The sequence below is a fragment of the Sinohyriopsis cumingii genome, chromosome 1 (genome assembly GCF_028554795.1).
Source record: "Sinohyriopsis cumingii isolate HCF-2022 chromosome 1, ASM2855479v2, whole genome shotgun sequence".
In the NCBI taxonomy this organism is placed as follows: Eukaryota; Metazoa; Mollusca; class Bivalvia; order Unionida; family Unionidae; genus Sinohyriopsis; species Sinohyriopsis cumingii.
The window spans coordinates 1650354-1665645 of NC_142961.1; the positions used below are offsets into that span (position 1 = coordinate 1650354).

The 15292-nt window shown below is 34.1% G+C and overlaps 1 protein-coding gene across 3 annotated transcripts in view; it reads left to right on the forward strand.

Moving 5' to 3' along the window:
* The window catches only part of LOC149806315 (nuclear receptor subfamily 1 group D member 2-like), a 41044-nt gene extending 30494 nt beyond the window's left edge, over nt 1-10550 (forward strand). For all 3 annotated transcript variants that reach the window (XM_089951500.1, XM_089951507.1, XM_089951510.1), the window contains exon 6: nt 92-10550. In XM_089951500.1, coding sequence (XP_089807626.1) covers nt 92-333 — 242 coding nt within the window. In that variant the 3' untranslated portion in view covers nt 334-10550. The remainder of the gene's footprint in view (nt 1-91) is intronic.
* The last annotated feature ends 4742 nt before the right edge of the window (nt 10551-15292 follow it).

Here is a 15292-nt window from a genome sequence, read left to right on the forward strand (position 1 = left end):
CAGCAACATCAAATGATCACCATTGTTAAATTTAGGTCATAAACCCATGATGTATCACTGAAATTGCAAGTGTAATTTTCCTCATTTTCAGACCGGTGTGAGCTCCAGTGTCCAGAGAAAGTGTCCAAAGTTCAGTGGAACTTAATTGAGTGCCTTATGTACATATTAGAAAAGAAGGGTGAGAAAAATTCTGGAAGACTTGCCAAAATGCTTGATGTTTTCATAAACATCCGGGAACTCACGGATATGGATGATGAAGTTGCTAAGAACACGATCTCAGGATGGTCTGAACTGCATAAATATCCACTGGTTAGGGAACTGCTTTCTGTCTAAATTCAAGTCAATCAGTTGGCATCAGTGCACTTTTAGTGGCCAGTCTGAACGAATGTGGAAATAACTTCATCAGTGTTATCAGGCTTTAAATATCTTATGGTAATGAGCACATAAATTTAAAATGGAACCTATTTGCAATAATTGTACTTCGCTGGATAGTTTAGTCTTGTAGTATTGTGGTTGATCAGTCTGATCATTGATTCTCATACATGTTGGCATACCCCTTATTTGCATAAGAGAAATCATTTAAATCTTTCCATAAGATTCACCCGATGAAAAATGCAATTTTGAGGACTTAGCTTGAGATTTTCAAGTTCATGTTGTTGAAAATGAGAATAAAATGTGAATTTTACATATGAATTATGAATTTAAAATGATTTAAATAATGTAGCTATATTTGGCATGTTCATTATGTTATAAATCAATAACATAATTAGTTTCAATTCCTGATAATTGCCACAAGATTGTGCCTCTTGCCATGGCATATTGGCCCTGAATATTTATCCCACTCATTCTTGGTGGAAAAATGAGGGATGTTCAGTTGGACTTTGCATGTATACATCTGTACAGCTTTTGGTTCATCTGTCTGTACCACTTTTCTTTCTGCAGAATAACTTAGTTATTATTGGATTTCCACCAGATGTATGAAGTTTTATATTTGATGAGATATCGGATGAGTTCAGATGTTTCTGCATTCTATATATAATCATTTGGTAGAGTTTTGAAGCATGGTTGTCTGGCCTGCCTTCATTCTGCACAGTATCTGATTGTTAAAGTATTTCAACTTTATGTGTAGCTTTGTACTGATCATATTTTGAATGACCTCAGCTCCAGGATCCTGCATTATTGTTTCATGAATTTTGGTTACTGATTGTTTGTTGTACCAACTTTCATTGTTTTACTTTGATGCTATTTATTTTCATTTAATTTCATCCACAATTGACAACTTTTAGCGTTCTACATTGTCATTTGCAGGTGTCATGGTCCCTAATTGTCAGAGGAACCTGTTTCTTTGCCATACAATAACTCATGTATTCATATTGAAATTGAATCAAATGGAAGTTTTGTATTAGTTGGATTTCTGATGAATTTGATGACATTACAGACACTGATTTTCACATTTACTCTTGCACAATAACTCTGTTTTTATTCTGTTAGGATTTTAAATCATATTTGGTGTGTTGGATGAAGATATTGGATGACATGGATTGTTAGCATCATCAAATAATTATATTAAAAGCATGTACATACCATACATACTCGCTTCTGAGATGAGTGAAACTGAAAACTGCACAGATCCAGATCTGCCATCGCATAATGCACTGGCAGATCTGGGTCTGTGCAGTTTGTTAGGAGTTATCAGAAGAACAAACAAGATAGACCCTGAGTTGCAGGTACATTATGTTAAGGCAGATTGGGATGTTTGTTTGCAGTTTGATTCAACTTATAAGCAAGTACATACGGTACCTGTGTACATGTTAGATCCAACTGTAGTTCAAGATATGCCATTGCATCAGATGCCAGATGATCTAGATCAGTGAGTTTGTTTGAATTAACAACATAGACCCTGATCTGCCAGTCAGTCTATGCTGTTTGGACCTGACATATAGGTGAGTATATATAGTATGCTTTGAACCAAATTTGCTGCACAAGTGAAAATTGATCAAATATGGTATGAGTTTGAACATCAAAATAAATTGTATTTTAAAGTTTTGTAGAATCACCTTTTTCCATTTTTTCTTTACAATTACATCTGTATTTTACAATGGATTTAAATGAATTGTACAACTTTATAATGACAAGATTTTGACTAATCTTATTTCAAGTATTCTTTGCATCATTTGATCATCTGGTGACTTCTTCTTTGACTCTAAAATATGCAAGATTTCAACTAGTTTCAACATATTACTTTGTTTTGAGTCACATTCTCCTGTTCTGTGGTGTCTATAATACATTATATGCATAACTTGAACAGACTATAGAGAAACCCTTCCTTTTGCATATAGAATCTTTAATATTCATCGGTGCAGGATATGAAAATCTACCCAATAGTCAGAATTTTGCATCAGGCACAAGACACTTGTATCCTTAAGATCAAACAAGGCAGACAAACAATACACTTGAAGACCTTGATTCCACTTTGATCTCAAATTTATCTTCCTCTCAGCAATAATGAAGAGAATAATTACAACAATGACTTTTCAGCTTGAAACCAGACTATAGAAAATCTCTACCTGTAGCTAAGTCGATCAGTGAAAAATGCAGGACACTTGCTTCAGCTGCTGCAAGTTTTAGGATGCGAACGTGTTGCAGTCAGTGGGTATCTTTATTATTGTGCAAGAATATTCAAGTTATGATGTAAAGTGTTGTCTGCTCAATGATTGCAGTAGAAGGACATGTGATGAAAGACAGCAGACATGTGATGAAAGACAGCAGACATGGGATGAAGGACAGCAGACATGTGATGAAAGAGAGCAGACATGGGATGAAGGACAGCAGACATGCGATGAAAGACAGCAGACGTGATGAAAGACAGCAGACATGGGATGAAAGACAGCAGACATGGGATTAAAGATAGTAGACATGGGATGAAAGAAAACAGATATGATTAAAGACAGCAGACATGTGATTAAAGACATCAGACATTTGATTAAAGATAGTAGACATGGGATGAAAGAAAGCAGACATGTGGTTAAAGACAGCAGACATGGGATGAAAGACAGCAGACATGTGATTAAAGACAGCAGACACGGGATGAAAGACAGCAGACATGTGATTAAAGACAGCAGACATGGGATGAAAGACAGCAGACATGTGATTAAAGACAGCAGACACGGGATGAAAGACAGCAGACATGTGATTAAAGACAGCAGACATGGGATGAAAGACAGCAGACATGGGATTAAAGATAGTAGACATGGGATGAAAGAAAACAGATATGATTAAAGACAGCAGACATGTAATTAAAGACATCAGACATTTGATTAAAGATAGTAGACATGGGATGAAAGAAAGCAGACATGTGGTTAAAGACAGCAGACATGGGATGAAAGACAGCAGACATGTGATTAAAGACAGCAGACACGGGATGAAAGACAGCAGACGTGATTAAAGACAGCAGACATGGGATGAAAGACAGCAGACATTTGATTCAAGATAGCAGACATGGGATAAAAGAAAGCAGACATGTGATTAAAGACAGCAGACATGGGATGAAAGACAGCAGACATGGGATGAAATACAGCTGACATGATTACAAACAGCAGACTTGGGATGAAAGACAGCAGACATGGGTGAAAAACAGCTGACACATCATTAAAGACAGCAGATATCGAATAAAAGATGTCAGACATGAGATTAATGACAGCAGATATGTGATTAAAGACAGCAGATGTGGGATGAAAGACAGCAGAAATGTGATTAAAAAGACAGCTGGCATGTGATTAAAGACAGCAGACATGGGATGAGAGACAGCAGACCTGTGATTTAAGACAGAATACATGTGGCTAAAGACAGCAAACACAGAATGGAAGATATATATATTTCCCTCATTTTTTTACACTCAAAACTGTGACCTTTCACATGGGAATGTGAGAATATCAAGTCCTCAATTGGCATGTTCTTGGCATTGTTATTTTATCTTTTGCATTTTAAACCCGATAAATTAGTGTTTGTTACTTTAAATTAGAGGAAAGGTATTGTGCCAAAGAAATATGGATACGGCTGATTCTTGCTTTGAGTCTAGTGACCCTTGATTACAGAAATGATTGTTAGAGTTTGTTTCTGTGGCTGAAATTGGGTACAGAAGAGCAAGGATACCATTCTTTTGCTGCATTGTAGTAGCATTTTAATCTTTTGTCATTTAATTTTGTATGGAGCATCCTTCCAGTTATCTTTCCATGATGAGATGGTCAGCCATATATATTTTAACTACTGGTAAGTGGGAATCCTTCTAAATAGACTAAAGCCAGAAAGTACAGTTGTTGCTAATAATGGTGAACATTGTATTGTGAAATAGAAGCAGTTGTCCGATTATGCACTACTTGCCATCTTATTGTATTATATAAGGATGGAGCTTTCAATCAGCTCGGATCCCATTCTTGTAAGAAATATATTAGTCTTTGTGGAAATAAAATATGTTCAAGCTTACTAACTGCAAAATCTACAGATATATAAAGTCTATTTCATGGATACTGATTTAAGAACACATTTCTTTCTTTTATCAAGTATAATTTAACCGTCCTTCATGTTAATTTTAATCAATGAATCTACCTCAAGTTATGATCGTACAATTTTTAAATAATAATAATGACCTAAGGGCTTCCAGTTTGACATTGACCATGCAAGAGTGCATCCTTTCAGCAGGTGAAAACATATTCCAACCATTGCCTTTAAAGAAAAAGTAATGAAAATTTTCATGTGTGCAGTTGTTTTTGTACGCTGATATAGTGGAGACCATAAAATTAGTCAGTTTAACTGTTATCATAAGATATTTTGTTGTGATGATTATCTACCATAGTGATATACATGTATATGAACTAAATGAGCATGAGGTCATTCATTGAATAACTGAGAAAGAATATATCTTTCTCAAATAAATCTACTACCAAAGATTCCAGTACTCTTTCAGGTGTAAGGTAGAATCCCTCAACAGCCAATTTTCCCTGCCATACAAGAGGTGAGCCCATACTTTTTATCAAATTTAAAGTGAGGAGGATCAAATTGGAACTGTGATCATCAAAGAGTTGCTTACAAATATTGAAAAAAATCTTGACAATACAAGTGAAGTATTACTTTCTAAGTTACTTTAATAAGTTAGTTCAAGATCTTTGAGTTTGATGCTGTTAGATTGCTGTGCAGGGGGAGGTAGAATAAGTAAAGGAGAGATTGAATTAAAGACCAATATGACTAGGTTGAGGAGTTTGAGATGGAAAAACTTAAGAGAATAGAAGTTGCAGTAAAGGAAATTGTGTCCAAGTAGATAATGATGTGAAGATGTGTAAGTAGATAATGATGTGAAGGAGCCAGGAAAGAGGCTTCTTAGCTTTGAAAAACACTCAAGAAAGTTTTATACTGCTGTGTACTGTGTGCTCGTGAAGAAAATTAAGAAAATATTTACCAGGTTGTTAGAAGCTTCCTTAAAGAGATAGTCAGACTGGGTCCATAATATTTAGAAAACATGTGGTTGTCTAATGCACACAGGCTCCCCAGTGATGATCTGGACCCAAATCGATCATCACATGATTATTTTTTCGGAAGATAGAGAGACTGAGTATGAGTTACCCAAGTGTCTGAGGATTGCATCAGTTTTTCCACCAGTCATGGAAAACAAGAGGGATGAGGTAGCAAATGGATAAGGAAAGTAAAACAATTTTTTAAAATAAGGTGGAGTTTGTTCTTCCATGGAATAGTACTAATCTACTAAAGCATAAAATTACTGAGTGTAAATATAAGCTTTTCCATGTCAATATTTGTCTTACATAATGCCTTTACCTTTCTTTTCTAAATAGATGACCTTTGTAATACATGCTCCAATTTAGTTACAGGTAATGATCATTGCCCTGCTTTCTGCAAATAAAAATAAATATTATTTCAATTTGGCAATTCTTTTCCCCCAAATCTTGTCTAGTTCCGCTTTGCTTCTATACCTTTATCCCCTAATGGGCCTCCATTTTCTGTTGCTATTTTTTACCTCTTTCCATCACATTATATTGAAATCATGTTGTATGTAACAGGCTTTTTTTAAATATAAATTTGGTATTTTTTATTGTTAGTCAGGAGCGGTTAGGTGTGAGTGGTTAGGCAGGAGTGGTTAGCTCAGATATCTCAGATTTATTTGGCATAGTTTTAACTAAATACATGTATTATATGAAATTGATTATGATATACAGAACACATCACAGTCAATATCTGGATTAGCTCCCTTTGTCCATACACTGTTAGTCAGTATTAGGCGGTGATGCTGTTGAGCTTTCAGAAGATTTATTAATGGTTTTATCCTGTTTCTGTTATCCAGTTGGTATGATTGTTATTATTTAATTAATTGTGTTGTTGTTTTAATGTTATTTCTTGCCATTTTGGACTCGTGTAATACACTTTTGTAGATTATATTTAGCTGTTAATACCTCCTCATCTCTGCAATATTATTATGAAAAAATAGTTTTTTTTCCCCATGAAGACATTTCCTCATAACATACCTTAGATAATGATAATGTACTAATATCAGTAAATTGTCAAGGCTTTGGGGATTACCAAAATAGTATGATTTTCTCAATTTTCTTAAGGCAAAAACACAGTAAATGTAATTTTTTACAAGATGCACATTTTCAAACTTTACAAGGAATTATTTTTTTCATATGTGGATATGAATGTTTCTTAAACTCCATTTACTGGCAGTCCTTGTGTGTTGTGATCTTATTCAGCAATAATTTGAGTATAAATTAAACAAATTAGTAAGAGGTAGAAATGAAAATAAGTTAAGTTTAGATGTAATAAGAGAATAAAAACAGTTTATATTGGTTAAACTGTATAGTCCTAATTGATTCACCATAATTTTATGTCAAGAGATTTCAGGAAGTGAGTACATTTTCAAACATACATCAAAATGCTTATGTAATTATATCTGGCAATTAAAACCTAGTTAAAAACGCTGATAATGAAAACCTTGTTCATATAAATAATCCTAAAGCTAGAAAAGAAGTCGTAGGAATGACATGAATTTGATTTAAGTGATATCTGGAGAGGGTTAAATAGGGAAAAGAAAAGATTTAATTGAAGACACAAAAATCCACTTAAGCTGGCAAGATTAGAATTCTTCATGACGACATGTGAACTGACGTGAACAATTTGGTATTGAGGTAAGATCAATCTTTTGATATGACTTGATTGAAGGACAAAATTGTGGGTCAAAATAAAGCATAGACATGTCAAGAATTTAATGTGATGTCCCTCGATCAGAAATACAGTTAACCACTTGTAACAAACTCTTACATAATTTTATTGATGGAAATTAGAGGCATTATCATTTCTTATGTTCCCTACATATAGAAAGAACTGATAGAAGGGAAAATATTAATGGATGAATTAAATACATTGGAGGAAGACCAGAGATATTCTAAAGAATATTTAGACCAATATAAATATGAGGAATTAAAAAGATAAAAAGTTGGGGTGTGGGACAGGATTAGATTCAAAGCGATTTGGATTGAGAAAGGAGAAGTGTAATACAGTACTTCTCTAATTTGGAAAATAGGAAATGTTTTAAAACTTGGGCTTCATTAGAAGAAAAATATTGGTATTAATTATGAAATATTAAGTGAAACTAAATCTTATTATACAAATTTTTATAAATTTAGATTTGTAGAAGAGGCAAGTTTTAATACTATATACTTTTGCTTATAAATCGAGTCCAACTGCAAACTGCACATACCCAGACCTGCCAGTGCATTATGCACCAGCAGACCTGGGTCTGTGTAGTTTGTTATGAATAATCAGTAGAACAAACAACATATACAGTGGTCTGCAGGTTCATTATGCTATGGCAGATCAGGATCTTTATTGTTTTTAATTTGACTTATAAGCGGGTAGCAACAGGAATCTTTTTTACTGCAATTTTAATTACCTAAACTTAATTCAATAAAATGTAATTTATGGGTTAAATTGCTTATTATGAATTACTGTGTCTTCTTAAAAAATGAAAACCTATACAAATCCAGGCTCAGATGGCTTTGACGTACAATTTGTAAGGTTATTTTTGGAAAGATTTAAGTTTATTTCTTCCTAGATATATAAAGTGTTGTTTTCATAAGGGCGAATTATCAACTCATCAGAAAGAATGAATTATAACTTGTATTCCAAAAGGCAATAAGGATAAATTATTAAGAAAGAATTGGAGACCAATATATTTGTTGTAACTTGTATTCCAAAAGGCAGTAAGGGTAAATTATTAAGAAAGAATTGGATACCTATATATTTGTTAATCACTTCCAATAAACTTGCATCTGGAAACTATTGTGAACAGAATTAAGAGATTTTTTATCAAAATTGATAAACCATAATCAAACGGGCTTCATTTCTGGTCAGTATGCAGGGGGAAATGTAAGCATTATGATATTTATAATATGATGCAATATGCAGGGGGAAACGTAAGCATTATGATATTGATAATATGAATCAATATGCAGAAGAGAATGATATTCCTGATCTTTTTGTCAAGTCTGAAAAAAATTTAAATTTGATTTAATGGATATTTACATATAAAGTTCTTCAGTTTTAAAATTTTGTCCCCGTGGTTAGAAAATATTTTACAAGGATATCAAATCATTCGTCAATGTGAATAATCAAGTTTCACAATGATTTCCTATTGAACGTGGTTGCTGTCAAGGTGATCCCTTATTGCCATATAACTTCATTTTATGTGCTGAGATTCCAGGACATATATGTAAGCTAAATCCCAATATGAAAGGTATACAAGTTTATAATGTAGAATATTTATTCCAATATGCGGATGATAACTCAGTTGTTTTAGATGTTACTGAAATGTCTTTGATAGCTACCTTAGATTCATTGAAGTACTATGCAAATATCTTAGCATTGAAATGACTAGAGCTGTTTGGTTTGGAGGGAAAAAAATGACAGAGATGAGTTCTGTCAGAGAAATTCATGAAATTGGCAAATGGGCATTTTCACACTGCTTCGCATTTGATTCACGACAAATTGAGGAGAAATAGAATTTAACTATCAAGACAAATTGAAGAAATTAAACTTTTGTTCTTACAGTGGTCCAGGAGAATTTTTGATACCTTTTGGAAAAAGTTACTGTTATAAAGAGTCTTGCTGTGTCCATTTCTTATGTTGTGAATAAAATGATCAGATACAAGACTAGTTCGTACTCAAGAATATCCCAAAGAACGATTGAAAAAGATTAATATTAAAATATATTGGCAGTATTAAAAGCAACATGGATGTGTAGACTTTGTTATACCTAAGCGGACATAAAATGTTAATTCAAACATATCCAAAATTAGTGGATACTTTGGTTTTTCGAATTTAATGTACTAATGATTTCTAGAAATTTGAGCAACAGTATTTGGCAGAATGTTTTATTTAGTTGGTTAAAAGTTCAAGAACAAAACAAGCCCCAATCATGGCAAGTAGTTTTAGCCGAGCCGGTTTGATTCAGTGGTAATATTAAAGGCGGAGATCACAGCCCATTTGGTTTAGTGCTAATATCAAAGTTTGAGATCACATCCATTTTAATTCAATGCTAATATTAAAGTCAGAGGTCACATCCAGTGTAATTCAGTGCTTATATTAAAGTTGGAGATCACAACATTGTCTATAAACATTGGTGGAATTTTGAAGTAAATATGGTCGGGGATTTCATGTGCAACAATGTTTATTAGTTTTAATTCTTTTTGTATCAATGTGTACATTTTATACAGTATGGAGGTAAATAGGTGCTATAAAAATATTAAAATATAGAAGCTTCAGATAATAATGTATTACTCACTCAATAAAAGAGACATTCAGTATTTATCGGTTTTTAGCAAAAATAATTCGTAATCAAAGGCACAAGATAAATTGATGCGTGATCTTAACTCAGACAAGTGTTTTAACTGTAAAAAAACCCACCCCAAAACAAATATATACAGGTACGTAAGTGTACAAACTATATCTTAAATGGTTTCAGTTGAAAATTTTCCATAGAATTCTATATACAGACTGTTCTATTTTGGCAAAATGAGAATTAGATGGGTTATTTTTCCTTTTTTTATTTATTGTATGATTACGATATTGCTAAAATGTTTAGGATACAATTGTTCAGGTGGTTGAATGGTGTATACACATTGTGCATTTTAATTTCACAGAAGCAGATATAATATTAGGAAAAAATAAACTAAACAAATTTGATTAAAGTTTAAATTTGATTTTACTTTTTAAGAAAATAACTACGCATTCAAATTACATGTTCACAATAAAGTACAAAACATATAAACATTAATGAAAGAAATATCATATCAGTACATATTAGAAAAGTACACAGCCTACAAAAACTGTCTGGTTAAATGTTTGGTCAAAAATGGAAGTATATGATGGGATGATTGATGTATCATTTGCTATGAATCATTTGTAATCTACTTGAATGTGTAAAACAATGCATGTAGATGTATTATCATATAAAAGAACTGAGAGATTATCTTCAGTTTTGACCGATATCTTTCAGACTTGTACTTGACATGAATAAGTGAATAAAGATTTTAACAGTGATATAGAAGACCACAAGGAATGTATAAATTATATCATATGAATCTCTCTCTCTCTCTCTCTCTCATAAATTTCATTCTTCCTTTATTATTGTGATGTTGTTGATTTTTTTTATAGAAACTTCTAGACATTGATCATAATAATCCAAACATACATTCAATTTATCATTTAAATATGTGACAGCACAAGATCCTCCTTAAGGTAGTCTGTGGGATAGTACACGCACCCAAAACTTAATATCTACGGGTTTATTAAGGTAGTCTGTGGGATGGTACACAGACCCAAAACTTCATATGTACGGGTTTATTAAGGTAGTCTGTGGGATGGTACATGGACCCAAAACTTCATATGTACGGGTTTATTAAGTTACTCTGTGGGATGGTACACACACCCAAAACTTCATATGTACGGGTTTATTAAGGTAGTCTGTGGGATGGTACATGCACCCGAAACTTCATATGTACGGGTTTATTAAGGTAGTCTGTGGGATTGAACACGGACCCAACACTTCATATGTACGGGTTTATTAAGGTAGTCTGTGGGATGGTACACAGACCCAAAACTTCATATGTACGGGTTTAATAAGGTAGTCTGTGGGATGGTACATGGAATCAACACTTCATATGTACGGGTTTATTAAGGTAGTCTGTGGGATGGTACACGGACCCAAAACTTCATATGTATGGGTTTATTAAGGTAGTCTGTGGGATGTGCATGGACCCAAAATTTTATATGTACAGGATTTTTTTAAGGTAGTCTGTGGGATGGTACATGCACCCAATGTTTGATATGTACGGGTTTATTAAGGTAGTCTGTGGGATGGTACATGGACCCAAAGCTTCATATGTACGGGTTTATTAAGTTACTCTGTGGGATGGTACACGGACCCAAAACTTCATATGTACGGGTTTGTTAAATGGCATACAAAGACGCTATATAGTGGTGTTTTTTTATTGTTATTGATTCTGCTGCGCTTCTTGTGTACGAAGTGTAGAGTCTCAAATCCATCGAAAATTTATATCTTTGGTATCATTTCCGGTCTTAGAGATGAATGTTCCATCATTTTAACAAGGCTACTTTAAGGATGTTTAAATTCAGCAACTCAGTAAAACATTAGTTTATAAACAAATTGAGAGAATTTTATTTTCGCTCTTAAATGCATATGTTAGACTTAGATATGTGACTAAATTTGTCAGTTTTCTTTATGTTAGTAGCTTTGAAAAATATCCTCAGAACTATCTTGCACACGTAACAACTATCGAAACTTTCGGTAACTGATGTACATTTTCTTTGGAGCGTAAACTACGTGTTGAATGCCGGCCTATAAGAAATGCATCAATAAATTTTATGAAACATAAGGTATCGCTTGGTTCCAAAATTAAATGTCAAAGATAATTGTATCTATTTTGGTCTTGAATGACTGCCTGTTAATTAATTTCGACATTGAATAACGGTTTGTAAAGATGATCATTATGAAATCGAGACATTGTTTAAGTCGATACATGTGAAAAATAGGAATATTAGTAATAGAGAACAATGTGTAGGCCTGTATGTGGTGTTTTGTCTTCGATATGTACTAAAATATTTCATAACATCTAGTCATTCCAAGCAGTATGCATGGTGATAAATACACAAAACTAGAACGTGATTTTTTTGCAGTCGAACCCGTGATTCCAAGACCTATTCATAAGTCATTTCAAAATTTCAAACGCGATGGAATTCCCGCAACTCGCATCAAAACACAAATGCATATCACATCCATTATGCTTTCTAAATACCTTAAACTTTTAATTGTGAATGAAATTCAAAACGAATTGTGGTTTATACAACTTCAGGCCTGGCGTATTCCACATCACACGAGTTCTCCCCCACCCACCCGCCAGAAGAGGAAAACAGGAATGGGGTTTGTATTTATCACATACCCTATCGTTTGCTCTTAGAAATATTTTAGCTTTACGGTCTGAATGATTTGGGATTTATTAAAGTTGGATTCATTGTTCTAAAAATATGCGCGGGCGTCAATGGATGTGTGTTCTTAGTTCAAAACGTCTATCGAACGCCAGATAAATCGAGTAAGATTCAATGGGCATGTGGTAAATGAGTTTATGAGATAAATCACAAAATTCTTGATTTTATGCTTTCTGTTTCCAAGACTTAAATGTAACATGTATTCAAGAAATAAAATTCAGTAAATCTTTCAATCTGATATCTATTTACATATGTATTTAAAACTGGTTCTATGGCTCATATAAACAAAAATGTCAGTTCAAGAAAGGTACAGCTATGGACAATATGTTTCCTCCCAGATAGATACGATGCAGCAGTACTAGAGAAAAAATACTTCCTGAAACGTACAGATACTGTTTACCCATACTGATGTATAAATTTATAGACATTTTCTTCCTTTTTCACTCTTTTTTTAGGCTTATTAAACAAATCAGAAGAATAAAGTTAAAAGACTTTGTGAAATCACATTTGATGATAAAACGTGCATTACTCCGTACAAATAATACAAATTAGCAGTCAATGTTTAAAGTCTTAAATGTGACCAGCTTTAACTGAAAAAGGAGGTAATCTCGAGAGTGTTTCAAGGAAACGAACACGCATCCATTGCTTCATAAAAAATAGTTTTCTTACACGACTATTGTCAATTTTCAAATACGCAGGTTCCTCCAGATTTACAACTCTGAAGGAAAAAGGCTGATGTTTGGCAATTTTTATTTTTTTGCGTGAGAGAGATTACATAATCAGAGAATCAAAGAAAGTGAGAGTTAAGAGTTAAAACATTGTCGAGAAATGAATACAATGGTGTGGCATAGTATGCTACTTGCAACGAATCGCAAGAAACAATGCTTTTCATTGGTCACTTTTAACAGAAGTTGAGTTCTTGCTTAAGCACAGTTCAAATAATATTTTATTAAGTTTCAAAGATATTTCCTTGGAGCTTTTGGCTCGAGTAATACCAACATACAAACTTGTCTAGTGTGGTTCAAACATTCCGATTGGTTTAAGTGTTCACTACGTGGTTGTAAAATCGTGTTTTTAACAAACTGATTCAGAGACTGTGCCTTTGTGTTAACAGTTCTACACTTTAAAGCAAGTAAACGTATTTCATACGAAGCAAAATATCTGACTGAACTTGTTATCGTTCTATATGCCATGTATCTGATTGTCTGAGCTTGTTACCATAATAAAGGCCTCACATCTGACTGAGCTTGCTACCGTACTATAGGCCTCACATCTGACTGCTTGTTACCGTACTAAAGGCCTCACATCTGACTGACTGAGCGTGCTATCGTACTAAAGGCCTCACATTTGACTGAGCTTGCTACCGTACTATAGGCCTCACATCTGACTGACTGTGCTTGTTACCGTACTAAAGGCCTCGCATCTGACTGACAGTTGGTTACCATGCTATAGGCCTCAAATCTGACATGACAGCTTGTTACCATACTATAGGCCTCACATCTGACTGACTGAGCTTGTTCCCATATTATAGACCTCACATCTGACATGACAGTTGGTTACCATACTATAGGCCTCACATTTGACTGAGTTAGTTACCATACTATAGGCCTCACATCTGACTGACTGAGCTTGTTCCCATACTATAGGCCTCACATCTGACATGACAGTTGGTTACCATACTATAGGCCTCAAATCTGACATGACAGTTTGTTACCATACTATAGGCCTCACATCTGACGTGACGCCTTGTTACCATACTATAGGCCTCACATCTAACATGACACCTTGTTACCGTACTATAGGCCTCACATCTGACATAACAGCTTGTTATCATACTATAGGCCTCACATCTGATTGACCGAGCTTGTTACCATACTGTAGGCCTCACATCTGACATGACAGCTTGTTACCATAATATAGGCCTCACATCTGATTGACTGAGCTTGTTATCATTCTATAGGACTTACACATGACTGACTGCTTGTAATCATTATATGGGCCTTATGTCTGACTTACTGAGTTTATTACCATTATACCTATACTTATGACTGACTGAGACAGTTATCATTCTGTAGGCCTTATATTTGACATGACTGAGATTGTTATCATTATATAGACATTATACATAATATGACTGAGACTGTTATCATTCTATAGGCCTTCTATCTGACACGACTGAACTTATTACCATTCTATAGGTCTTGTATCTGACATGACTGAACTTGTTACCACTTTATAGGCCTTATATCTGACATGACTGATCTTGTTACCATTCTATACGCCTTATATCTGATTTAGCTTATTACCGTTATATAGGCCTTATATCCGACATGACTGAACTTGTTACCATTTTATAGGCCTTATATCTGACATGATTGAACGTGTTACTATTCTTTACGCCTTATATTTGACACGAATGAACTTGTTACCATTCTATAGGCCTTTTATCTAATAAGATTTTATCAGGTTTGGTATATTAGATAGTTTTCGTGACTTGTGGAATGTCAAGAGATTTAGTGTTAGTAATTTCATACTGAAACCGTGTGTATACATACCATGGTGCATGCAATTACTTGGCACTTTGATTTTAGAAAGCAATGAAGTAACCTACGATAATGTCTATTGCTACTCACATGCATGGGTTTATGCAGTTTACCTCATGTAGTGAATGAAGAGGCGAGGCGCTAGCAGTGGCTTGTGTGCCGAGCTCCTATGCATTGGTACC